Here is a 25996-nt window from a genome sequence, read left to right on the forward strand (position 1 = left end):
GCACCCGCACAACAGGAAGCCCATGGCACGCTGGGAGCCCCTCCCAGGCCCGGGCACCCACACTGCTCCTGACGCCAGTGGACGGCGCCCTGTCCAGTCCTCACTCCCTAGGGCTCCAGGTGACCTACGCACCACCAGCTGCAACCTCCAGCTCGGAGACGGCCAAGCCAACCAAGGCCCTCATCTGATACCACGAAAGGCCCTGGCCCAGCGAGCTCGCTGAGATGCCGGTTCCTCTGGCAGAGGCGTCAGGAGAGTGTGAGGGGGACACACCCCAGGTGGACAGGCCCACACCGGGCACGCACTCTCCTTTCTCTTGTCATGAAACCTGGCCCCCAAGCTAAACGGTGAACAACCGAATTCTGTTATCTTTAACTGCCGGTTTCACAGACCACCATGGAGAATCCTCAACTTTTCAGACAGACACTCACAAATAGCAGCATTCTACAAAAGCTAACGAGGTAGCTGAGCCCAGCCCAGCAACATGATACAGGATGATGCATCAAAACCAGGTGGGGTTCACCCCAGAAACGCCAAAGTTGGTTAAACACCAAATCAATCTAATATTTACACTAAAAAAAAGAAAAACCAGGTGATCATGTCAACAGATCCTACAATACACCCGTTCCTGATAAAAACTCTCAGCACACTCGGAACAGAAGGGAACTTCCTCAGCTGGATAAAGAGCAAGTGCCAAAGACCCACAGCGCACCTCACGCCGCACGGTGCGGGAGCGAGGGCTTCCCCGAGTCCACAGCCAGGAGAGGCTCTCCACTCACCACGGCTACTGAACGGCACGCGGGAGGCCCAAGCCACGTAGTAAACAAGACACACAGGCGGTACGGCTCAGAAAGAAAGAAAGAACTGCACGTTCACAGATGGTGGGTTTCACCTATAAAACTCACAAGAATCCACAAAAAAAGGTACTGTCACTGATAAGTGAGCTGTAGACCAGATGCAAAAAACAAGGCCAATATGCAAAAATCAAACATGCTTCTACGTGTGACAGTAACTGGAAATTGAAGTGCCAATTGTATAAAGAAGTACCATTTATGACGCCACTAAAAACAAAACAGATACAAACCGAACAAAACACGAACAAGACCTTCATGCTAAAAACGACAAAACACCAATGGAAACTCAGAGAGTTTAAAAATTGAATCGATGTGGACCAGAAGATTCAAACCTGCCGAGACAACAATTCTCCCTGCCCTGACCTGACCTTCAGATTCAACATGACTCCAATCAAAATCCAAGCAGGACTTCCGTCTAGAAATCGACAAGCTGGCTCCAAAATGCACATGGAAAGGCAAAGGGTCTAGAATAGCCAGAGCAATTTTAAAAAGCACAAAGCTGAAGGACTCCCGAGACGTCCCATACAGCTGGCATCCACCTGCGGTGCTGCTGAAAAGGAGCCAAGTCCACAAACAGAGGGGCACCTGGGTTTTAACAAAGGGACAAAGGCGACTGAGTCAACGGAGAACCTTGGGAGGCGACAGTCAAAAGGTTTGTATTTGAGTGGCGGTCACATGAACATATGCTTGTCGAAACTCAGAGCTATACACTAAGATTTACTGTATGTAAATCATACTTGAGGGAAAAAGCCCCAAATAACAAGCCTAACAGCAAATTTTCTACACTGAATATGTAGGCATCTGAGTTGGAAAGGCCCTTGAGCGGTGGCAAGAATCAGAGACATACAGGTATATATAGGTGTTTGCTAACCTGCCACACAGAGAGGGTGTGTGGAGGCGTCCAGTGTGACATGAGGACGGACACAGTGACCCTCCTGGGCAGTGCTCACCTTCTCCTCCGCCAGGTGCAGGAGCTGTTTCCGGGCCTTCTCCACATCCGAGGAAGGGCCCCTGATGACCACGGTGTCACTTCCCGAACCCTCCACGGGGAAGTGGATGTGGACCCCACCGCACTCCTCCATGATGGAGCGGATGAGGCGGCCCTTGGTGCCGATGAGCGAGTTGTGCAGCTTGGCAGGGATGGAGACCTCCACCTCGGCTATGTTGGCCTGAAATCACACACAGCGCGAGTGAGCCAGGTTTTTGTGTGGCGGGCAAGGGCAGACATGCCGCGGAGGGAAAGCCGTGACGTCACACAAGATGTCTCCCTCAGGTGCCTGCAGCAGAGGCAGGGCCGAGATGCCCGAGGACCAACCCCCTCAAGAGCCCCGTAAGCAACGACCCTGCCTCTACTCAAGGCGGAGCACCAGGGACTGGATCCACCTCCCACGTGACGCAGCGACAAGACGCCGGAGACAGGAAGCCGACAGGCCGAGCCCGGTCCCTGCCCGTGGCCAAGCCCCTGCATCAAGGATGCAGCCCTGACCGTCCAGGGAGAGAGCAGCCCCCAGCACTGCAGGCTCACGGGCTGAACGTGCAGGGAGACCAGCCAGGCCAGGGAAAGGACCGCCACAGACCCGGGACTAAGCACCGCTGTGATCCCACCTAACCAATCTAAAAAGCAAGTCCAAAAAGGAGCAAACTGTTTTAAAGTAACTTAACGAAGCTCAAAGATATTTATAGAAATGCAAAAATATCCAGCACCCACCAAAGTAAACTTCATAACATCTAGCATCCAATATAAAAGAAGAACAAACAAAAAAACCGGACATGCAAAGAAGTAGGAAAAAACCACCCATCACGAGGAATGAACAATGGAAAACAACCCAGAAATGACATAGATGTTAGAGCCAGCGGGCCAAGGACACTAAAACAGGTATTTTCATCACTAGACTACACAAGGTCAAAAAGCCAAAGGCAAGGTTGAATGTGTCAAGCATAAAAACAAATGGTTGAAACTGAACTTGTAGAGGTGAAGACAATATATGGAAAGAGAAAAATATACTTGGTGTAATCACAGATCAGACATTGCAAAAAACTAATGAATTTGGGGCTTCCCTGGTGGCGCAGTGGTTGAGAATCTGCCTGTTAATGCAGGGGACACGGGTTCGAGCCCTGGTCTGGGAAGATCCCACATGCCACGGAGCAGCTGGGCCCGTGAGCCACAACTACTGAGCCTGCGCGTCTGGAGCCTGTGCCCCGCAACGGGAGGGGCTGCGATAGTGAAAGGCCTGCGCACCGCGATGAAGAGCGGTCCCCGCACCGCGATGAAGAGTGGCCCCCGCTTACCGCAACTAGAGAAAGCCCTCGCACGAACCGAATACCCAACACAGCCAAAAATAAATAATAAATAAATAAATAAATAAAGTAGCTATAAAAAAAATTAAAAAAAACAAAAAACTAATGAATTTGAAGAGACCGTTTAAAGGAGGAAAAAAAGCACTCCTCCTCCCCAACCACCAAATAAAAAAAGCACTGGAGGACAGCAGGGCAAGGTCAAGCTGCCTACCACCAGGTAATCTGAGTTTCTGGAGGATAGAAAAAAATAATAAGAAATAATGACCCAAATATTTCCAACTTTGATGACAACTCTAACCTCACATATCCAAGAAGCTAGATGAGGGCTTCGAACTCCAAAGAAACATGAATGAAATTACACCAGGACACATCATACGTTGCTAAAAGCTGGTGATACGATCATCAAACAGGCCAGAGGAGCAAGGATGACATCAGGTGTCTCGTCGGAAACCACTGTTAAGTGAGAGACACTGAGGCAAAGCCTCGAGTGCTGAATGAAACCCGCCAGCCTGAGGATGTGGAGGCTGGCGGGGATGCGAGATGGTGCAGCCACTGTGGAAGACAGTCTGGTGTTTCTTACAAAACCAAATGTTACTATTATGATACGATCCATCTTATTACTTACTGCTAAGTAAAAGAAGCCTGTATGAAAAGGCTACATGCTATTCCAACTATTTGACATTCTGGAAAAGGCAAACTATGGGGCCAGTGAAAAGACTGGTGGTTGTCACGGTTTGGAGGGAGGGAGGGATGAACAGCTAGAGCGCAGAGGATATGTTGACGTGCGTATATTTTCTTATTAAGATGCGTGCAGGGTTTACAGTATGTCAACAAAACACAGCGGCGGGGGCAGGGCTGGATGCCCACTGTTCTCAGTTCCTTACGCTGCGTCTCAAGCAGCATCAAGTCACTTGAAGGCAGGCTGTGGTAAGTTGAAGATGTATACCGAACACCCTAAAGCAACCACTAAAATAAAACAGAGGTACACCCAATAGACCAAAAAAGGAGGTTAAAAGGAATCATAAAAACATCTAACCCAAAAGAAGGCAGAAAAGAGAACAAAGTAGATGGGACAAAGAGAAACAAATAGCAAGACAGCAGGTTTAAATCGAAGTGCTCTACGTAAAATAATCACACTGAGGGGGCCAGGGGCTGAGGAGAGGGGAGGAAGGAACTGTTATTTGGTGGGGACAGAGTCTCCATTTGGGAAGATGAAACAGTTCTGGAGGTGGCGGTGGTGACGGCTGCACAACAGTGTGAATGGCCTGAGTGCCACTGAACTGGACTGGACATTTAAAAGTGGTTAGGATGCTGAATTTTGTTTTTCAAACGTCACAATTTTAAAAATGAAAAAATTATAGTCACATTAAATGTAATTTAATTAACTTGCTAAGTGTATGTAATAAAACATGCCATACATAACATACCACACAAACATATATAATTACTAACGTGATTAAAATGTAAACACTTTTATTTAAAAGGCAGAGATTGTCAGACTGAATAAAAAATCAAGCTGCCTAAAAGAAACTCACTTTGATAAGAGAAAAAGTAGATTTCAGAGAAAAGAATATTACGAGGGTTAAAAGGAGATCATTCTACAATGCTGCAAATTACGTATACTAGGAATGAGAAAGATGACATTACCAGAGACAGGAAAGAGATAATACGTGAACATTAAGAAAATTTTTATGCTAGTTAACTTGACAACTTAGATAAAAGAGGAAACCCCTTGAAACACACAAACTACAAAGCTCACACGAGAAGGCACGTGACCTCCTGTAATGAAGCGTCACCGGCAGTGAAAAGCAGCACCGACACACGTGACAACGTGGTGAATCTGAAAGGACCTGTGGGCTGAGCGCAGCTAGGCCTGCGTGCGGGAGGAGGCGCCACGGTTCCCCTCACACAGTGAAGCAGGAAACTCACCCCAACCCACGGCGGCGCGGAGACCAGGGTGGATGGGGGGGCGCCAGGAGCCCAGTGGGGCAGAGGCGGGAGTGAAGGGGGACAAGGGTATTTCGGGGTGACAGTGTGCGCTATCTGGATTGTGGAGGTGACTCCAGCAGTCAAAACTTACACTGCACACTTTAAACACGTGCAGTCTCTTGCCTGTTAATTTTTCAAAAAATTGAAAAAAAAAAAAAAAAAGTAACACCTTCAGAATGGGACGATTTCCAAGCACCTGAGTGGGACAAGCGGCAGGCATCCCTCGGTGGCCCACCCGGCCCCGCGCCCCAGGCCCCAGGCTAGAGCACCCCACCACACAGCGTCCCGTTACCAGGTCTTTCTGGATGGACAGAATGCGGCTCCGGGCGGCCTCGCAGTTGGCTCGCTTGCCTGTGATGATGATGGTCTCCGAGTTGCTGTTTTCTGCAGGAAGGTCGATCTTGGTGTTGCTTTCTTCCCGGATCTACAAGGAGCGAGGGGACCGTGAGGGGCTGACTTCCCAGGGCTGGGCAGCAAGGCTCCCTTCTTCAGCTCTGAAGCCAAAACAGCACAGGGCTACGGGGGCAGGGGGGGCAGAGCCAAGATTCGGGAGACACGCCGGCCGGTCACCTTTTTAATGTTTGCACCTCCTTTCCCAATGATGTTCTTGTGAAACTGTTTGAAGATCGGAACAGAAATTGAATAGCTATTTTCCACCTAAAAAACACAAGAGATGGTACAATTAACCGTCGTATTACAGACTGACTTGTCCTTCTTGTGCCTGAAGGTGGGACGGGAGGACAGGATTCTGCGACCCACTTCTCTCCCCGCCTGACCTCCAGAGATCTGTCACAGGAATAGGTGAGACAACTTATCCAACAACTGACCAACGGGGCGTGCCAGTCAGCTACCGCAAAGTCCCTCTCGTGAAGAGCGGCCTGCGAGAGCGCCTGCGATCTGTTACACACGTGTTCTACAATCCAGAAGTGCCTGGACACACACCAGCTCTGTGGGTGTCACACCCAGGAGCAGAGCTGCCTGAGGATGGGCAGAGGCCGGGATGCCAGGCCCAGGAGAGAGCTCAAAATGCACATCAAAGCAGCACCCTCCAGGGCAGCGCTGGGAAGCCCTCCCCATCACCTCTCTGAGGAGGTCAAGTCCAAGCCCCCGAGAACCCCTGGAAAGCACGGGGCATCTGCAGCCCTCCCACCAACCGCCCTCAGCACTTTCCAAACTGCCTCTTCGCATTCCAAGTTTTGAGGAAGATGACAAATCAATAAGTGACTTCTCAGGCTACTTGTGTAAAACCTCTCTTCTCCTTACTGGATGGGAGAATTTCTCTGCCTAGGTATCCGAAGACCCCTCAAGAAACAAAGCAGGGACTTCCCTGGTGACGCAGTGGCTAAGAATCCGCCTCCCAACGCAGGGGACACGGATTTGAGCCCTGGTCCGGGAAGATCCCACATGCAGGGGACACGGGTTCGAGCCCTGGTCCGGGAAGATACCACATGCTGCGGAGCAACTAAGCCTGTGCGCCACAACTACTGAGCCTGCGCTCTAGAGCCCGCGAGCCACAGCTACTGAGCCCACGTGCTGCAATGACTGAAGCCCACGTGCCTAGAGCCCGTGCTCCGCAACAGGAGACGCCACAACAATGAGAAGCACGTGCACTGCAACGAAGAGTAGCCCCCGTGCACCACAACTAGAGAAAGCCCACGTGCAGTAATGAGGACCCAACACAGCCAAAAAAAAGTAAATAAATAAATTTATAAAAAGAAACAAAGTAACTCTGCACGGGAAACCGATTTCTGCTGGTCTAAATACCGTGGTGGGGGGGGGGGCTGCCCCAGTGCCCGAGTGTGCTCCCCGAAGCAGGGGTTCTGGGGAACACCCCCAGCCCCCTACTACCCTTGACACTGTCGCACAACAAAGGATGGAAAACGTCCCCTTACCAGATCTGCCACCATCTTCTGCATGTATTTTGTGCATTTTTCCACCTCATTCTTGGGCCCTCTAAGCTGGACAATATCGCTTTTCTGTGCTGGGTCTGGAAAGTTGATGATGACCTAGAACAAATCACCAGGAGACCAAGTTTGATTATTAGCGAGGACTGGATTCCAAAATACTGAATCAAGAATGTCTTTGGGAAACCTTTACCTCTGGGAATTTGTCCCGAATTTCACGGATCCGTTCACCCTTCTGCCCAATGATTGTGCGATGAAATCTCTGCTCAATGATTAGATCCTTCGTACGCTCGTTTTCCTAAAAATACAACTGACCAGAGTGAGGGGCGCCCAGGTGCACCCCTGCAGCAGTGCCAGGCGTCAGCGGCTGGCAGAGAGCGCCGCTTGCGGAACACCTGCTCTCTCCAGCAATGCCCACACTGCATGTTACTCTGGTTGCGTGTTATTCTCCTGAACAAAGTAGCACGAAAACACGGAGCGCAGCACCCTTCACGCAGAAGTGCTACTGCAGCAGCTCGTCCAGCAATTCTACTTAACGGGAGGGCTGCGAGGCTTCGCGCTCCGCACGGCCCTCCTGAACACTGGGTGGCTCGGACCGCGTCCCTGTGCGGATGATTAAGTGGTTCAACACAGGGCACTGAACCCGTGGGGCTCTCACCCTCCCCCAGAGGTCCTATCAAAACGTGGGAAAAATACAAGAAAACGAGCAGAGCTGGAATACAGGGACAAACACTAACAGCCAACCAAACATTTCAAACAATTCTGGGAGGTTCTGGATCAGACTGGCATCAGGTTGACAGAGAAATAAGGGTTCAGTAACCCAGTACCAGGATAAGACACCCCAGAGCAAGGATATATCTGTCTGCATTTGACTCAGAAAACCAAGAAACGTGTGTGAGGGCTGGTGGCTTAGTCTCAGGGACGGGGAACAAGGCACCAACCCCCAGCCCGGGTGTGCAGATAACCACACAGCCGTGCTTCTAGACCTTGGCTGCACACGAGAATCACCTCCAGAAAAGTCATCCCTGCAGTTGGGACTCTGGGGTCTGGCCAAGGCTGAGAACCCCACTGCAGAGCCCTAGCACCTCCCTAGCACTGCATGGGGCCCTGGGGATGGGGGGAACGAAGGAAACTCGGTACCAGCAAGTCACAGCCGCGCCGACCACCCTCTAGAACGGCACAGGAGGAAGGTGCTGCCGCGCAGACACAGCCCCGGCCGCGGGCTTACCATGCGGGAGGCGAGCTCCAGCAGCTCGCGCTTGGCCTGCTGCACGCCCTGCGGGTCCCCCTCGATGCGGATGAGGTTGCTCTTCTCGCTGTCGGGAGGGATGCGCACAGACACCTTGTACTGGTCTTTGATTCTGTTTACTGAAGAACACAAAAGGACACACACAGCTGGATGCAGAATCCACCTTGCTCCACCAATGACTCACAACGCGGCAGGACAGGGCTAAAGCCCCCCCAAAGCTAACCACTCATCCCATAAGCAAAAAGGATGATTAGGCCTTCAAACTCCACAGCGAGACCTTCCATGTTCTACAAGGAGCCTGGTATGGACCACATGCTGGCACCTCCCTGAGAACTTGCAGTGTCCTACGGCGAGGGCCACTCGGTGCCTGAGATACAGCTGGTCTGGGCATGGCCAGGGCATTTCTAATGTGGAGACAGACAACTACTGTTCAAGTAAAAAAATTACTCTCAAAAATATAACAAAAATAAGAAGCCATTGAAAACCAGAAGCTCCCACATTACCTGAAAATAAAAGCACCCCTGTCGACCATCTTGGGGCCCATGGAGGCCATGCTGTCTAAGGAGACTCCATCGTCAGCTCAGCTCCAGCCTGAGCACTTCACTGCCTTGGCAAAACCAGTGGTGTTGACAACCCTCCTCCTGTCACCTTCTCTAGACAGAGACCCAGGCTCCCACACCCTGGGGAAGCCTCATCACCAGGAAATGGGGGTGGCACTTTGCCCACCATGTAGTAAAGGGGAACCAAGCTCCTTAGAGGGCCGCCAAGGAAGGATGTGAGCAAACACGGACACAGCCATGAGCCGACCCGCTCGGGGGCTGCTGTGAGGAGGTGCTGTTCCAGGGTGGAACCACACAGGACGAGAGCCAAGGACACAGAAGCTGGGCGGCAGATTTTAGATGAAAGAAAACGAAGGTGAGGAACTGAACCAGAAGAAAACGGAACAGACACAATTCTCTGAACAACGCAAAGTGGCTCTGCACTTCCCAGGGAGCAGAAACCAGAAATTAACATCAGAACTGCACTTCCTTACATTTCCTGTTTAAGAAAACACTGCAGTTAACCAAAACAGAAAACAAAAGAAAGAAAAGCAAATTTACGGTGCAAGCAGCATCGACTGCTGTCACTCCGTGCGGGCGTGGGCCCGCTGTTTAAAACGCTCCAGAACTCACAACTGACACCAAATAAAGCAGCAGCAACTAGCTTACGTTTACTCTGAACAAAGAATGGACTGCACAGGGCAAAACCCAAGAGGGCAGGCACACGGAGGCGTCCTACCTACACTGGCGGGGTGCCCACTACCTCACCTCCACCAAAGGTCACACACAGGGGACAGAGCTGTTCTCAGGACTGGTGAGCACCATGATGCCTGGAATGGCACTGAAGTTAAACCGAGCAAAGCAGTGGAATTAAAAAAACATCTGACATCCGCGGATTCAAGCAGAGCGCTCACTTGGCACGTTCCGACCTGACCCGGTTCAGTCCCCGGCTGAGCCTGGGCTGGCCAGCCCAGCAGGGGTGTGGTCAGTGGTGCATGTGAGGACGGCAGACGGCAGACCCCACCCCAGCAGGTCTGGCTGAACTGCGAGGACACGGCCCCCTGCGTGCCTTCACTACCAGGCTCACCACGTTCACCTCTAGGCCCATCAGCTCCAGGCCAACCTCGGCCCTGGGGGAGGCCCCGGCTAGGAGTCTAGGCCACCCCCCGCTGGCGCTCTGCTGAGGACACCCCGCCTGCCCTCCGCGTGCCCCCCCCCCCCACTCACTGTTGGCCCCGCTCTTCCCGATGAGGTGTCTGTGGAACTTGTGGTCGATGTTGATCTCCACATAGTCCATCCGGTTAATCTGTGGGAGAAGCACAGAGCAGGCCAGTGGAGACCAGAGTCCAAGACTTGGGCCCAGATCTGCAGACAAACAGCCAGAACCACAGCCCAGGAGCCGGCAGCGGCTGCCCTCTCTCCCCACTCAGCTGTCAGGGTCTGCGGCAGGATCGTCCTGCAGGCACCCTCGAAAGACCCTCCTTCCCAGTAAGGTTTCGTCTACCCACGGCTCTCCCGGACTCCGGCCAGCTTCCAGCCGTTTCAGAACTCGCCACTTGCCGACTGGGCCCCCCTCCCGCGCCTCCAGGGCCCCCACGTGAGGTCTGACTGGCAAGTGCCAGGATTATGCCCCATGCCCACTCGGCCAGCACCCGGGGCCCCTTACCAAGTCCTTGACCATGGCTTCGATCTGTTCCTGGGCCACGTTTACATCCTCTGTGGGGCCTTCCAGGGTGATCCTGTCCTCGCCCTCTGTGAACTCGATGTGGACCTACCGCACCAAAACAAGAGTCGGCCCACCGGGATGGCACGGCCACAGCAAGCTCCTCTGAGAGCCTGGGCTGCTCTCCCGGGGCAGCAGCCGATCCACGGACACCAGGAGAAGTTGGAAAGGCGGTCTGGGGATGACCATGATGTTGGTACTAAACCCTGTGTGGGAACCGCAAAGGCCTCCCCACTGTGCGCCACCAAAACCACTGGCATGAAGCACACCGACACCTCACTGCTCACGCCCCCCGGTGTGCGAGGGGGACGAGACAGACGACAACGGGGGTGAAACGTCACCACCACCGCCCCCCGCCCCGGCCCAACACACCGGGCGAGGAATAACGCACAGGGAGGGCAACCCGGGAGGCCGGCACCACGGAGCCAGCCCCGCTGCGGGAACCAGGGCTCTGAACGGAACAGGAACGAAAGACGACACACGCGTTCTCGGCCAAGGTTCCTGGACCTACTGCCGCCCGAAGGACAGAGACGCGGAGGGCAGAAAGGCCCACGAACTCCACCTGCACACGATTCTCCACGAAATTCTCAGATGTTAACTACTCACAGGTTACAACACCGTAACAACTAAATGAGATACTTCTTGAGATATTCATTAAACTTAGCAATACACTCTTTCCCTGGTTAAAGAGACCCAAAGACGTGACACAGGTATTTGAAAAAACGTATTCTGCTCACCCCTGGCTAACCACGCAGCAGCTGACTGTCACCCACAACAACTGATCTTTAAAACACGTGCCTCTGTCTTCAAAGGCACCGCCCCCGCCCCGGACAAAACCAATCTCAGAAATGGGACGACCAAGATCAACTCAACGCGGCAGACAACAATTCCTTACCTTTGGCATCTGCTGAGTGATTTTGGCCAGGTTCTGCCCTTTCTTGCCAATGATGAAACGGTGAAGCCAGGAAGGAGCAGAGACGGAGGAGACCGTAAAACTGTTGGCCTAGGAAAACCAGAAAACAAACCCGTGGGTCTGCAGAGTCCAGGTTTCATGAACACCAAGCCAGGTGGCTCACCAGGGCTCAGAGACAGGTGAGTGCTCCCCTCTCCTGACACGGTCCCAGGAAACGCTAATCGGAGTCTCCCACAGGGAGCAGTTACCTTGGCATAGACTTCAGTCAACGCCTGCCCCAGCTTTTCAGGCTCGCCTCGAAGTATCACAGTCTCTGAGATGCTGTCTGAAGGTGGGATCTCCACAGAAACTCCAGTTCTTTCCAGGATCTCCTGCAGGGAATTGCCCTTGGGCCCGATGACATACTTGTGCTGGGATTTCTTCACCTCTACCGCGATGGTTGTGGTTTTCTTTTTCTAAGTAAGAGCACCGTAAGGGTGTCAGAGGGAAGGGCAGGGAGCAAGACACGGGGCCCCGACTACAGCAAGTGAGCCCTGAAAAGTGAAGACGATGACCAGTCAATCCCCAGAAACTCCACTAATCAAGGACTGGGTTTTCTCCTCAAAAGAATTACGGCAGAATTTAAGTCAAGCCCAGAGTAATCATTGCAACTAGGAAGAAACAAAAACACCCCGTCCTCTCCCCAAATAAAGGAACCAGCGCCAGACCTCAATGCCCACCGACTCAGGCTAAGAGCGCACCCAAAGGCCCGATCAGCTCTGAGCAGCACGTGCCCAGGGGCACACAGGGCAGGGGGAGCTCGGGTGGGAAGCTGTGGGGACAGCCGTCCAGCAGAGCTTGGCCCACTGCCCCACAGCTACGGGGCGGCACGGGTGCCACCTGATAACTGTGGGAACTGGGGCTGCCCAGGCCGAGAGGCTACGGCGCAGGCCGGGCTGTTCTCGGGCCTCCTCCCGGCTGCTACCTTCTCCTCGTAAATCTTCCTGATGCGAGCCACAGCCTGGGCCAGCTGCTCCTTCTCCCCCGTGAAGACGATCTCGGTCCGGCTGACGCTGGGCGGGGGTATGTTGATGCGTGTCCCCGTCTCCTGCATGATCTCGCTGACCAGCCGATTGTACGGCCCCGCGATGAAGGGGTGGAACGCCTTCTCTACTTCCAGCCTCTCCACAGCACGTTTGTCCTGAGAGGGAAGGACAGAGCCATGAGGGCACAGATCCGGGCCTCCCGGCGGCCGGGGCAAGGCCACCATGCACACCAGGCCCGTAGCCGGCCACACCTGCTCGGCGGAGATGAGCAGGACCTCATGGCGAGCTTTCTCGATGCCCTCTTTGGTGCCGGTGATCCTGATCTGATTGCTGGCGTCATCTGGGCGTGGGATCTGGATTTTGGTTGCAGTTTTTAGCTCCAAGTCTTGCAGTTTCTCTCCATTTTTGCCAATAACAAAGCGATGGTGTTCTTTGGGAATGGCAACAGTTGCTGAGGCCTACGGCAGGAAAAGAGCCAAAGAAAGCAAAAATATTTGCAGGTTCCGAAAAAGCACGTTTTTCCACGACATTCTCCCTGGTTGGAATGCCATCCCCACCTACTCTCACCTTGTCAGCCCCACCCCGTCCTTCAGAACAGTCTCAGGTTAAACATCACCTTCTTGGGGAAGCAGGACCAAGCCTCAGGCTAGAATGAGTTCAAATGTGACACAGACCCATGGTCCTGCATCACCCCTTCAGCCATCATAACTATTCCTTCGTTGTCTTCTCAGCCCAGCTCTAAGCCATCACGAGGACAGGAATATTCAAGAATGGTATGTGCTTGTTTCCCATCTCAGTGATTCCTCACACCATGCTAAGACACAGTAGGAAAGCGGGCACATACTGACTAACCTGATGAAGTTTTGTTTCTGGAGCGCTATGCTGTTTTTTTCAGACATAAGCCCTATATGTGGTAATAAACTCTTCTTGCTATCTCTTTTAAAACCAGTTAAAATAGAAAACTCATTTGAGGAAAGAAGACGACAATAATCCAAATCCTCAAACTGCCAGAAATTAAGCAACTTTCTGAAGTCACAGGAAAATCTGGGAGGAGGACAGAGGTTTCCAGTCTTCCTAGATCTATAGAGTAAACAGTCATCAACCAAGAGGACTTCGGAAAAAAGAAAAGAAAAGGGCCAAGTGTTAAGGTTCCCACCACAAGTGCAGCAGGAAGTCACAGACCAGCCGGCTTCCCTCCTTCCCCAAAGGACACAGCTTCACAGCCAACTTTTGAACACTCACAACAGAAATGTTAAATTGTATCACGGAGGCAATAAAAAAGGTCCTCACTTCCCAACTAGCACAGAAAGTAAGACCAGTGGCTTATAAATTATGAGCAAATGAGATTTATTCTAAAAATGGTTCAATATTAGGAAATCCATTTATACAAATCATATTGTTAGATCTAAGAAAAATCAAATGATCATCTCTGTAAAATCAAAATCCTTTCATGATAAAAATTTGCAAGAAAATAGAAATCAGTGGATGTATATTTTTGTAACATGACCCAATACACGTGCGCCCTCAGCCCCAGAGCTGTATTTGGCAGGAAAGCTTTGCTCACTAAGGCCGTGCACTGTCCACGGCCACTGCCAACCTCCACCGGAGTATTTCCCACGGAAGGAGACATGAGAAAGCAGAGCAGACACGAGGCTGGAGAGGAAGCAGCACGTGACTGCACACAGGGGAACCCTGGGGAAAACCACTACTTGACCCAACTCTTACTGTCTGTAAGAGGAAGAAAAAATTAGGATCCGGACTCAGCAGCTTTAACTCATACTGACAACACATGGTTAGAAGATGCGAAGGAAAGACCACTCATCTCAGCAGCTGGACACAAAACACAGTAGGTGGAACGTGTGTCCCACAAGGCAGAGCACAGCCCTGGGTGATCTAACACCGTTCTGAGCAAAAAGCTGATGATCAAGCTTGCAGGGCAGAACAAAAGGGAATAGAATGGACAGGAAATCCTGAGAGAGAACAGTACGGGAGTGGTGGCAGTAACTGGACTAGATATGAAAATACAAAACCACTGCCACTAAAACAGAGAACGCAAGCACACGGAGAGACAGGCCAGCTCAAAACCTACGAACAGACCCAAGTCAGTATGAAAATTTAGGACGTGATAAGAACTGCCACTCAAATCACTGCGGGGAAACTCTTGTACAACTGGTGTTGATGACCTGACAGCCATATGAGAAAGGATGTTTCTGGATCCGTATGTGGCACCATTCACAGTAACTTCCCAACAGATCAGGACATGGAATATAAGAACACCTTTACAAGCACCAGAGAAAATAAGAATAAACTTTCTTACAACCCAAAGTAAAAAGAAACTTTCCTAACAACAACTCAAAAAACCAAAAGATTAACGAATTTTGACTACATAAGAATGAAACTTCCACACAGCAAAACATACCAAGATCAAAACCCAGGTGGCAAACTGGGAACTGCATCTGTAACACGTGTGACTGATGCAGAGTTTCAAGAGCCCCACTGCGCCGAGCAGGACGGAAACCTTTACCTGGAGAGCAAAGGGCAGGAGACCAGTGCACGGGGGAGACGCAGATGAAAAGTACACGCAGCTATCTTCCAAAGTCCAGAAAGTCCCAGTACCTGACGACCATGGAAAGGCTTTGAGAAAGCCAATGGGAGGACAAACGCACAGCACCTCAGGGGAGGGATCTGGCTGTGATGGCAAAATTACAGATGCAGATGCCCTCTGACCCAGCCATCTCACTTCTAGGAAATCTCTCCCGAGATAACTGGGTAAAACAGGAAATAGCAGGTGCACAAGGTGTTTAACTGTGACATGATCTGTTAAAAGCAAAAGTCTGGAAGCCACCCAAGTGCCCATCAAGAGGAATGCCTGAACAAATCATAGCACACCCACAGGGCACTGTGCAGCTGTGTAAAGAAACAAGGAAAGCCACTACCTGCCTTGATGCAGACTGCTCCAGGATGCACCGCAGGAAGAAACAAGGTGCAGAACAGAGTTCACAGCAAGTTAACCTTTTGCTTCTATTCTCAAACCAAACAATGGAAGAATACCCCAAAGACCAAGAATGATCACCCAGCAGAGGAGAAAGGGGCTAAGAGGACCTCATACGGCTCTGACTTTGCAATCATGGAATATTTAAGTATTTTTTAAAAACTGAAAATAAACTAAAAACAAATGAACCTAACTATATATCAAGATGATAGCATAACCTCAAGAGAGAGAGAATTACTTCAATGATTTTAAAACCCCACGATCTTTCATCTTAATTAGAAGTATGTGTTTGAACTCATGTAACTTCCCACCATAAACATCCAGAATTCTTGGACAAACAACTGATTTCAGGTCTGCGGAAGGAAATGGCTAAGGTTAGTCTGTGTTAGAAATAAGGAAGTGGTTCAAGATGAACAGTTATGTCAGAAGGTGCAGGGTGCCTCCCTGAAGGAGCTCCCGTGGGCCAGAGACAAGGCAATTTCTGCATAAAGAACTAATCAACACACCAGAAGTTCATGATGACACTGAAAAGACCCATGGACCTAAGATGCCAGAGTGCCAATGTGGTCTAAAAACTAAGGGGAAAAGGATCAATTTTTTTTAAAAAAATAAATTTATTTATTCAATTTATTTATTTTTGGCTGCACTGGGTCTTCGTTGCTGTGTGCGGGCTTTCTCTAGTTGCAGTGAGGGGGGTTACTCTTCATTGCAGTGCGTGGGCTTCTCACTGTGGTGGCTTCTCTTGTTGTGGAGCATGGGCTCTAGGCACGTGGGCTTCAATAGCTGTGGCACGTGGGCTCAGTAGTTGTGGTTCCGGGGCTCTAGAGCGCAGGCTCAGTAGCTGTGGCGCACGGGCTTAGTTGCTCTGCAGCATGCAGGATCTTCCTGGACCAGGGCTCGAATCCATATCCCCTGCATTGGCAGGCGGATTCTTAACCACTGTGCCACAAGGGAAGCCCAGGATCAATGATTTATCCTGCACGTCCCACCCGGAAGTTCTTCATCAGAATACCAACTAATTCAGGTGGAGGGAGAGACTAGAAAGCCATCATTTGCAACCCCAGATGAATTTAGGCAGCGATCAGCAACGGTTGATAGAAGTATTAAGCAAAAGATTGGTCAGGAACTCTATAATGGATGGATTTGCTGAAGACACCTGAGTCTACGGATCAATCCTGGAATCAACACCAAGTACAAAAGCACTACCCACACGTTTCCTTGCCAAACATACAAGTTGAACAAGAAAGCAATCGAGAGCCCCTAGACCTACCCTCCGATTTACAGGAGTAATGATGGACAGTGGGACAAGCCAAACACCCGCTTGTCCCTCCAGAACGAAGCAACGGCATTAAGGAAAGGAGAGGAAGGCGCTGCTCAGGGATGAACGAGTGGGCAAGTCTCACCTGGACACTGAGGAAAAATCCAACCAGGAAGGATGCCTTTGAGATGATGAGGGAAGGCCATACACAGACTGGGTTGATGTGGGGATATGAAGAAATTACTATTAACTTTAATAAAGTGAGTTAACAGGATGTGGTTATATTTAAAAAAAACAAAAAAGAGGGGGGCCCAAATAGATTTATAGGTGAATAATGTGTCTGGGATTTGCTTTAAAGTAAGTGGGGGTGGGGGGCAGGGGGACAGAATGGGAGGGATGCCTCAGAAGTGTTCTCTCCCTGTCCAGTGCTCAATCACAAAATATTCAAGTATTCACCTACTAGCAGATAACAGTGAAAGCCTGAGAGCTTACCATGTGCCAGCCACAATGTGAAAGCAATTTATACACATTCTCAGCTTCTTACATTCAATGCCTTGATTCCCTGAAGCTAGCGTGGGTCAGGGAAGGTCCAAGGTGCCCCGCGGCTGTGTGAGAGCTGGGAGCCCACAGGGCAGTGCTCCCCCTCCCCACTAAGCCCCCTGGGGTCCCTCTTGCATCAGATCCCCATCTTTGAACCACCACATCTCGAGCCAGCTCCCCTAAAAGCTCAGAGACTCAGCAACAGGTGGGAAGAACCCTCATTTCTAACTAAACCCATCTAAAGACCTGTCTGTCATACTACATTTTAATACGATTCTCTGCATTTATCTTGGTCTTTAAGTGATGCCACTTAGGGAAAAATGCATCACTGATCTACTCATTTATTACAATGGTTCCCAAATAAATTCCAAGTAACTGGTATCAGACTGCTAAGAACTATGGAATTTGTGATCTCCCAAGCCTGGGGCCTGGAAGTGTGTATTTAACAAGGCACGTACTCACTGATCCTCAGAGCTTGAAGTGGGAACTGCTGATCTACACACACATGTCCTCACTCTACCATCTGGGCAAGCTCAGTTAAGTGTCTGACACTCTGGGATACCCCTTTAACTTTCAGTTCATTTACCGAAAGAGCAAAAATGGTAGGTGTCCTAGTCCTATTACTAAGTTAGTGGTTTTACACTAAAAGTGCCAGGAGGCTCTGAATATTGCTGTCCTCCCCGCAAACTCTATGGCCCTGCCCACTGGTGGGAAGAGTCTGATCGGGTCTGAGCCGTTTCCGCAGTGCCTGGAGTGCCCTTCCTGGGGAGGACCCGGCCGGGGAACACCCACCTGAGTCTGCAGTCTAGCAACAATGTCCTTCCGGGCTTTCATGACAGCGTCCAGCTTCCCTGAAACCATGATGGAGAGGCCCTGATCTTTGGCGAGAGACAGCTCCAGGTGAGCGCCAGTCCTCTGCATGATCTCAAGGCAGATTTTTGCTTGTTCACCTTCTCCAAACTGGTTCATGTCCTTGTATTTCCTCTCCTCCAGGGGTACATGGAACACCTGCTCAGAAAAGGTCAAAAAGGGAAGGTTAAGAGACCAAGAAGACAGGAGTGTCCAGAAACCGAACGTACAGAGTAAAGAACATGAGTTTGTTCATTCACTAAGTATCAGCCCTGCCTACTGCCCTAAGGTCCCAGAGGGCAGTTAAGAGACAAGGAGAAAGTGCCTAAGAGCAGGAGACTGTGGTCCTAGTGAAGAAGACACCACCTGCCCCCCCCCACCAAGTACAAATGAAGGCAAGGGGTATCACGTAACAGTAATGAGCAAGGTCAGTGAAGGAAACAAACTGGGAGGTGAGAAGGACCTGGCTGGCTATGCTGGGAGGGGCCAGAGCAGAGGAGCGGGAAGGGAGGAGTGCAGGCGAGAGCTTCACAACGGGGGCGGGGAGCATCTAGCACAGCAGGGGTCCACGAGGTAGGAGGGGAAGTGCTGGTCCCTCAGCCCACCCCGTGGGTGAGATGAGAAGACAGTGGCGGGTGTGAAGGAGGACACACTCTGACTGAGGACTCGGGCTGAGCAGAGGCAGGGCGGAAGCAGGGACCCAGCAGCACTGCGGTTCAGGGCCTGAGCCGCTATGTGGAGTGTGGTGCCTTTACAACACCAGGAGGCTGCGGGAACCAGAATACCGCCGGTGAGGAGTCCTGGGCTTAGGAGGACTTCTCAGTGCGCGGGCGGTGATCGACAACCATGACCCAACACTGGCACACAGAGAGAGCACGGAGCCCGCCAACACCCCAGCTCTAGGGAGCAAGACAGGCTAGTGGAGTCCCAGAAAGCCAAGAGGAGAAAACTGCTTCAGGACAGTGGGACAGCTGCTGACGCTGCTGACACGGAGGCAAGGGCAGTTCCAGCAGCTGGAGCACAGACCGGACTACAGCGGACTGAAAACATACGGGACCGTCCCTTCTGGGTGCTGGGGTGCAGGGCAGCTGTGCTTCCCTAGAGCTCTGGGGGGAGGGGAGACCGACTTCATCCAAAGGCCTCCTCTCATGTCCAAAGCACTCTCACACCTGCATGTTCAAAAACCCTCCCGGGAATCCCCTGGCAGTCCAGTGGTCAACGTTCCATGCCTTCACCACTGAAGCCCCGGGTTTGATCCCCGGTCAGGCAACTAGGATCCAGCAAGCAGCGCGGCGCAGCCGAAAATAAACAAAAACAAAAACAAAAACAAAACCCTCCCATCAGACGCCACTGCTTCCTACTTGGAGGAGCAGGTGAAAAAAGAATGGATTTTCTACCTGAGTGATGACAGAAGCCTTGATGGGCCGGATCTTGTTATTCCAGACGCCAGCAGGTTCCTGGGCATTTTCCAAGCAAGCTGCTTTCTCAGGGAGTGGGGGGAAGGCATCCTTGTAGGTTGGAGGGTCGCTCTCCTCTTCTGAATTTAAAGTGGCAACTGGACCAGCCGACATAGATTAAGAGGAAGCACACCACTTTCAGTGTTAGATGGAAAAAACACGAGGAGGGTTTTAATGCCAAAAAGAGAGAGCACTGACTGCTGACAACCCCCCACCCTCTTCCCTCGGTCACAGGAAAGGGCCCCCGCCGCTCCGCAGGCCCAGCGCCCTCAAGTTCAGCCTGTCAACTGGAAGGGCCAGACTCTGAACCTGATGGCGCCCCTGCCCTGTGCACAGCCTCCCCTGTGAGCCTCAGCTCAGACGCCGGATGCCCCACTGCTCCCCTAATGGGGTGAGCTCCTTGATGGAAGGCCTTGACACAGACCTGTGTCCTGAAGAGTCTTCCAATCCTGTATTCAAAAACAATCACGACCACGACAATGCCTGGCACGTAGCCAGCTCTTAAATTTGCAGAACAAAATGCTGCTGCTGCCCATGAGAACCCCGAGGTAAACTGCAGCTGATTTCCCACTGTCACGTACCATGCTGAAAGCATCGCGGGACCTGCCGTCTCGGCCCCCCGTACCCCCAACGCAGGGAGCACTGGAGGAAATCAGGGCCCGGTGACCACCTGCTCCTCCCTCCACAGTGCCTGACCGTGCACCACAGCTCCACGGAAGCAGGAGTGTGACTGTCTGGGTCTCCCCAGGGTCCGGGCCTGAACACAGTATTCGGCAATGGCAGGGCTCAATAAAAACTACTGTGAACAGACGTGCATGCAGAGTAGACGGGTGACCTTTGGAGCCGGACAGGCCCATGTCCGACTCCGGGGTCGCGACTCTAGCCGTGCAGCCGTGCTACCCTGGATGCCGAGACAGACCCCGCGTGGCAAGCCGTCCCCGTCTGCCAGCGCCCGGTGCCCCCACCCCCAAAGCGGGGCGCAGACCCCACAGGGCTGTTGGGGCGCGTGGAAGCCCCAGTGCCCGCTCCCCCCCTAAAAACGGGGCGCAGCCCCCACAGGGCTGTTGGGGCGCGTGGAAGCCCCAGCCTGCAGGCACTCAGAACCCAAGCGAGTGGCAGTGTCTACGTCTCCACTGCCTAGAAGCAAGCCACTTGAAATGTGGTGAGTGTGACGGATGAAACGCACTTTTAATTTTAATTAATTTAAACTTAAGAACTGATATTCATTCAGTTATTGGAAAATTTTAAAGAATGTTTGGAACGACAAAGGGTAGAACAAGCTACTCTTTCAGCTGCAAATTTTATAAAATCTAACTACAGATGAAGGGCTTTGGATGGAAACAGAGCATTCAAATCAAGTTGTCCTGCAGTCATACGTACACATCAGACTCTGAAGGGAAAGACGAGACTGTGAAGTATGAGCTAGAGACGCTGAAGTGACCGTCCTGCAGATGCCCCAGCTCGTGTCCTGTCCCTCCTGGGCAGCACTAGCCTCCACTGGGGCTGGCTGCCTGGGCCGGCGCAGGGCCGAGTCCGGCCTTCGTCCTCACAGCTACCTCCCGACAGAGCTCTGGGACGCTTCCCATCCCAGAGTCCAGTTCAACACAACTGGGCAATAGCGATTTTGGAGAAGAATCCTAATAATCACAAAGGCCAAATCCACTGGCTTTCCAGAAGGTTGTCCACATTTTAAATCTTACTGTAGGCGATCCATCCGCCACTCCTGGCCAATTTCACCCCGCACACGAGGGCAGTGCAAAACGGAGCACACAACACTGGTGGGTCCTGGCCCACCCCACAAGCACAGGGCTGAGCGGCACCTCTGGAGAGGCCACAGGCTCTCACGAGGATCGGAAAGAGCCGAGGCTTACGGTCAACGAGAGCAGTGAGGAAGGGGCCGTCACCTTTGATTTGTTGCGGAACCAGTCCACTTCGGTGTTCAGCAAAGCTCTCTTGGGTCAGAACTGCGACGGAGCTCATGGTTGATCTCAGGAGTCCACACGATCCGGGCGAGCCACTGAAGCGGGAGGGGCTGAGTCAGAGAGGCGAGTCCAGCACAGCCAGCTCGCAGCTACCCGAGTCCAATCAGCGGGGAGTTTAAGCCAAGGGTCTCACTCTGCTTCACCAGCAAGCAACACCTTATTTTCCTCACTTACAACTGCTGACATAAGGTGATTCCCAAACTCTCACCAAGTGATGAAAAGGAGACACTCAAGGGAGGGTGGGGGGCGCCCTGGAAAACCTCCCCGCCCCCATTGCCCGTAGCAGAGCAGACGGAGGCTCCCGCTGAGAGGTCCAGGACCAGGACGCCCAGGGGCCACCCCCGTCTCCACCCACGGGGCCCCAACGGAACCCAACACATGTCTGTCCCAGCCCCAGATGCAGATCAACATCTGGATGGTTCTACTAACAACTATCTCAGTTATTTGGTTAACCTGTTCATCCCCATGCCTCCTAATGCTTATAAAATGTATCATTTGACAGTAGCTGCAAAGAGCTCCTGAAGAGCAGCCTCCCTCGCTCTGTGGCGACAGTGTTAACCGCAAGAGGCAGGAGGAGTAGCAGTGTAAGTGCCTCTGACATGTGGTGACTGGTTATTCTCCCACGTCTGGTCTCCCAGGTGTGGGAGGGGACTTGCAGCAGGTGGGACCTGGCCCAAGGGCACACAGTTCCTCAGTTCAGGGTAGGAACCCCGCAGTCCGCCTCCGGACCCCACTCCTGAGTGGCTGCGGTGCTCGGCGAGACTCTGGCTCTCAAAGCCACAGCTCCCTTATTTGGAAAAGGGGCTCACTCAGCACTGGCTGCCTCTCTCCAACTCCAGGTGAGCCCATGCTACTGCAAAGAGGAAGAACCCACTCTCTTCACACAATTCTGCACCACGTGTCTTCTTGTACCACCGTGGCAAAAAAGTATAAGAGGGTCAAGTAATTGAATAAGAGTGAGTTTTTTCATCATTTTGACAACTCAGTAAGACCCCTCCCCAAGTTCAAGAAAATTAAACTCTGTATTTCTAAAGAGAAGCAAGATACAAATTCAGATACCCCGAGCAAACATAATTCACATTTAAGGAAAACAGATTACAAACAGGTGGAAAGCAGATGACACGTCCACCGGAAGTAAACACGCTGCCCCGCGCTGGGGGGTCAGCCACAGTGATTCTCTCCGGAGAACCGCTCGAAAGTTAAGGATAAAACATAACGAAAGAAGGAACACACACAGCCCAGGACCAGGAAGCCTTGAGACAGGACACACTTACCAGCAAAACGGTCAGTAGCCAGAAGGTCCGTCCTGAGGCCGCCTCTGTCAGCCTGCCAGCTTTTTCTGGTGTGGGACAGGAAGGGAGAGGGAGCAAGGAGAAAACCAGAGAAAAGTTACTTATCTGCATCCTACAGCCCAGATCCTTTCACCTCTCAACCAGAAAAGGTCAAAGTATTACTTACACTTTGGCTACTAATACCAATATTAGGCAAATTGCTTGGGGGAAAAAAATGGAAGAAACCCTTTCACTAGGCCATTAGCTTCTTATTTTTTTTTAAATTAATTTATTATTTATTTTTGGTTGTATTGGGTCTTTGTCGCTGTGCGCGGGCTTCTCATCACAGTGGCTTCTCTTGTGGAGCACGGGCTCTAGGCGCACGAGCTTGGCAGTTGTGGCTTGCGGGCTCTAGAGCGCAGGCTCACTGGTTGTGGCGCATGGGCTCGGTTCCTCCACAGCATGTGGAATCTTCCCGGACCAGGGCTCAAACCCTTGTCCCCTGCATTGGCAGGTGGATTCTTAACCACTGCACCACCAGGGAAGCCCCTAGGCCATTAGCTTCAAACAAACATATTACAGTAAAACCTGAACCATCTAGAACTTCTAGAGGGCAACTTTTCCAGGGACCCAAGGGAATCCCGTAAGTGTATCCCTTTTACATGTAACCATTTTGAAGTAAAATTCTCACAAAACTGATGTTTGTTCTGCCGCGTGGCTGAGTAATTTTTCCTGTATTCCTCTTATTAATCTATGCTGAGTCAGAAGAAAAAAGGTTCTGCAACACTGCTTCATGATCTAGAACAGACTGTGGACCTTGGGGGCTCCAGAGCTTTTTAGGGTGACTGAGGGCTACTGTCTTTAAGAGTTCCCTGTATATTTTGCAGTTACTTTGCTCTTCTTGCTGTTATCCTATAAAAGTTCTTCGGTCCCTTCTAATCCACTGGGGATTTAGAAACCAGGCCATAAAATAGCAGGGCTGGAAAGAACCTTCAAAGGCCATCCTGGGAGGACCAAGAAAGAGGGGTGGGTCACCTTGCCTTGGGGGACTTCAGGATAGTGAAGCTGCCAGGTAGGTTTCCAGCCGTTACGCAAACCACCACATGCGCTTGATAAGGGAGACATTATGACAGTGGTGAGGCATGGGCTAAAATGGGAGAATTCCCAACAGTAACAAGAATACCCTACCTAACTGGAGAGTAACACCCCCAAATTCTTGCCCATAATACAAGCGTGGTTCAGGAGCTAGGAAGACGGTTCACGGCAGTCAGGGGTGCCTCAGTGGGGTCTCAAATGTCCCAGCTGGGGACATGAACCAGTGGTATAAAAAAAAACAAAAAAAAATCTCTCAATGTAGGGGCTTGAGTCACATGGGGGAAGTACCATGAGCCAGAGGCCAGACCCTCTCTGGGGCCCCAGTCCCACCAAACACACAAAGGCACCTGAGACCCAAGTGGAAAAGGTGGAGACAAACTGACCGAGACTATTTTATTTAAGAATTTGCCTCCAACAAATTCTAATCGCAAGTCTCAGTGACTAAGGCAAGGAAGAAAGAAACCCTTTCCATCCAACCAAACTGTCCGAGTAGCACATCCACGCATGGGTCCTGACGGGCTGGAAAAGGTGAGCCCGCCTTGGGATTCCCAGTGTCCAGGGGGCCCACACTTAGCCCATCTAGGAACAGGATGGCGGTGCTCCAGGTCAAAGCGCCAACGGGAAGCCAGGACCCAGGCGTCTGCCCCGCTCTCCTGGCAGCTCTTGACTGCTGACCTGCGACCTGAACAGCCTCCCACGCCAGGTGCCGACATCCCTTCTCAACACCCACTGACACCCACCCTCGAAGAAGCTGCATTCACCCACGCGACCACCATGACACCCACACCCTCTTCTCTGTGCTCCTAACTGACCACTCCTCTTGCTTCCCTGCACAGGCAAGTCTTCAGCGCCCACTGACAGCTACACGGTAAACCCGCGCAGCACAGCCACCGTCCACGTCCGCCCCAGCCACAGATTTCTGACGAGAAGCCCCCACCCCGCACCCGGCGTCACACACAAGAGGGGAGGGGCTCCTGAGGCCCCCTTCTGAGCAGCTCACACGTGCTGCACGAGTCAGTTCCGGTGAGCCTTTCTACTGAGCCCCGCATTCCTCACTGGCTCGGCTCGAGAAAGGGGCTTCAGTACAGCTGAACCTACCGAGTCTGGGAGGAAGAACCCGGCAGAGCCTCTAACGCCCCCATGTGTGCACAGGCCCTCAGGCAGCTAAGGACGGAGGGTGGACCTACAGAAAACTCCAGGCTGGTTTGACAGGACACACTGGTCTCTAGTTTCCAGATTTCAAATGGCAGTTTATCCCAGCTGGGAATGAATGGATCACAGCGAGCCACAGGTGAACATCTAGGGTGTGATATGATCAAATTAGGGTGTTGTTTTTCTCATAAACTTCTCAAACTCCTGTCTTTAAAGAATCCATTTTAAAACCGATCTGCTGAGCCACGTGCAAGTGCAGACCTGAGACCTACTGAGGCCCCGGGGTAGATCTTACAAAAGGCCAGCACCAGTCCTCCTCCGGTGCCCCCCCCGCCCGACTGTCAACCTGCCGCCAGTTCCACAAAGCAGCACCTAAGAAACCGTCCCCCACAGCGCTACCCCCAACCCTCGGAGATCCTTCAACCACCTCACGCCCGTCCAGGCGTGTGTGTGCTCCCTACCCCGGCTCCCCTACTGGCCACCAGTCCCAGGGGACCTTACCCAGGACCCCTCCCGAGGGGCAGAGGCCAAACATTTGCTATCACAGCCCCTCCCTTAGTTGGGTACAGCTGCTCAAATCAGGATGGGAAGGGACCTCAGCAACGACGCTGTCCCACTCTCTGAATAACCCGGGGGACAGGAGCCACACAGCCTTCCCGGGGGGCCCGGGCTCCGCTGCTTCTCCATCTCTGTGTAGCTGTCAGGATAGGTGGCTTGAGGTCGTGCCCAGATCTGCTCCTCCTTCCCCCTTCTTGCCACAGAGGACAAGTCCATCTTTCCTACAAGACTCCTTCAGGTACGTGAATTCAGCCCATTCTCCAGCCCCCTTCAGTGATTCCCAAGATGCCCTAGTCCCTTCATCATTTTGGTTGCTCTCAACTACTTTCCACGCAAGAAGCATTCAGA

General features: G+C 52.0%; 1 protein-coding gene across 6 annotated transcripts in view; it reads right to left on the reverse strand.

Moving 5' to 3' along the window:
• HDLBP (high density lipoprotein binding protein) overlaps positions 1-25996 on the reverse strand; it is a 67759-nt gene that overhangs the window by 9090 nt on the left and 32673 nt on the right. For all 6 annotated transcript variants that reach the window (XM_059929161.1, XM_059929158.1, XM_059929159.1 and 3 more), the window contains 16 exons: positions 22847-22911; positions 21495-21607; positions 19531-19688; positions 18077-18292; positions 12746-12952; positions 12434-12649; positions 11718-11924; positions 11452-11559; positions 10500-10604; positions 10061-10139; positions 8274-8413; positions 7239-7343; positions 7034-7147; positions 5712-5798; positions 5434-5565; positions 1805-2023 (listed from right to left, as the gene is read on the reverse strand). In XM_059929161.1, the coding sequence (XP_059785144.1) occupies positions 1805-2023; positions 5434-5565; positions 5712-5798; positions 7034-7147; positions 7239-7343; positions 8274-8413; positions 10061-10139; positions 10500-10604; positions 11452-11559; positions 11718-11924; positions 12434-12649; positions 12746-12952; positions 18077-18292; positions 19531-19688; positions 21495-21570 (2169 nt within the window). In that variant the 5' untranslated portion in view covers positions 21571-21607; positions 22847-22911. The remainder of the gene's footprint in view (positions 1-1804; positions 2024-5433; positions 5566-5711; positions 5799-7033; positions 7148-7238; positions 7344-8273; positions 8414-10060; positions 10140-10499; positions 10605-11451; positions 11560-11717; positions 11925-12433; positions 12650-12745; positions 12953-18076; positions 18293-19530; positions 19689-21494; positions 21608-22846; positions 22912-25996) is intronic.

The sequence above is a fragment of the Balaenoptera ricei genome, chromosome 7 (genome assembly GCF_028023285.1).
Source record: "Balaenoptera ricei isolate mBalRic1 chromosome 7, mBalRic1.hap2, whole genome shotgun sequence".
NCBI lineage: Eukaryota > Metazoa > Chordata > Mammalia > Artiodactyla > Balaenopteridae > Balaenoptera > Balaenoptera ricei.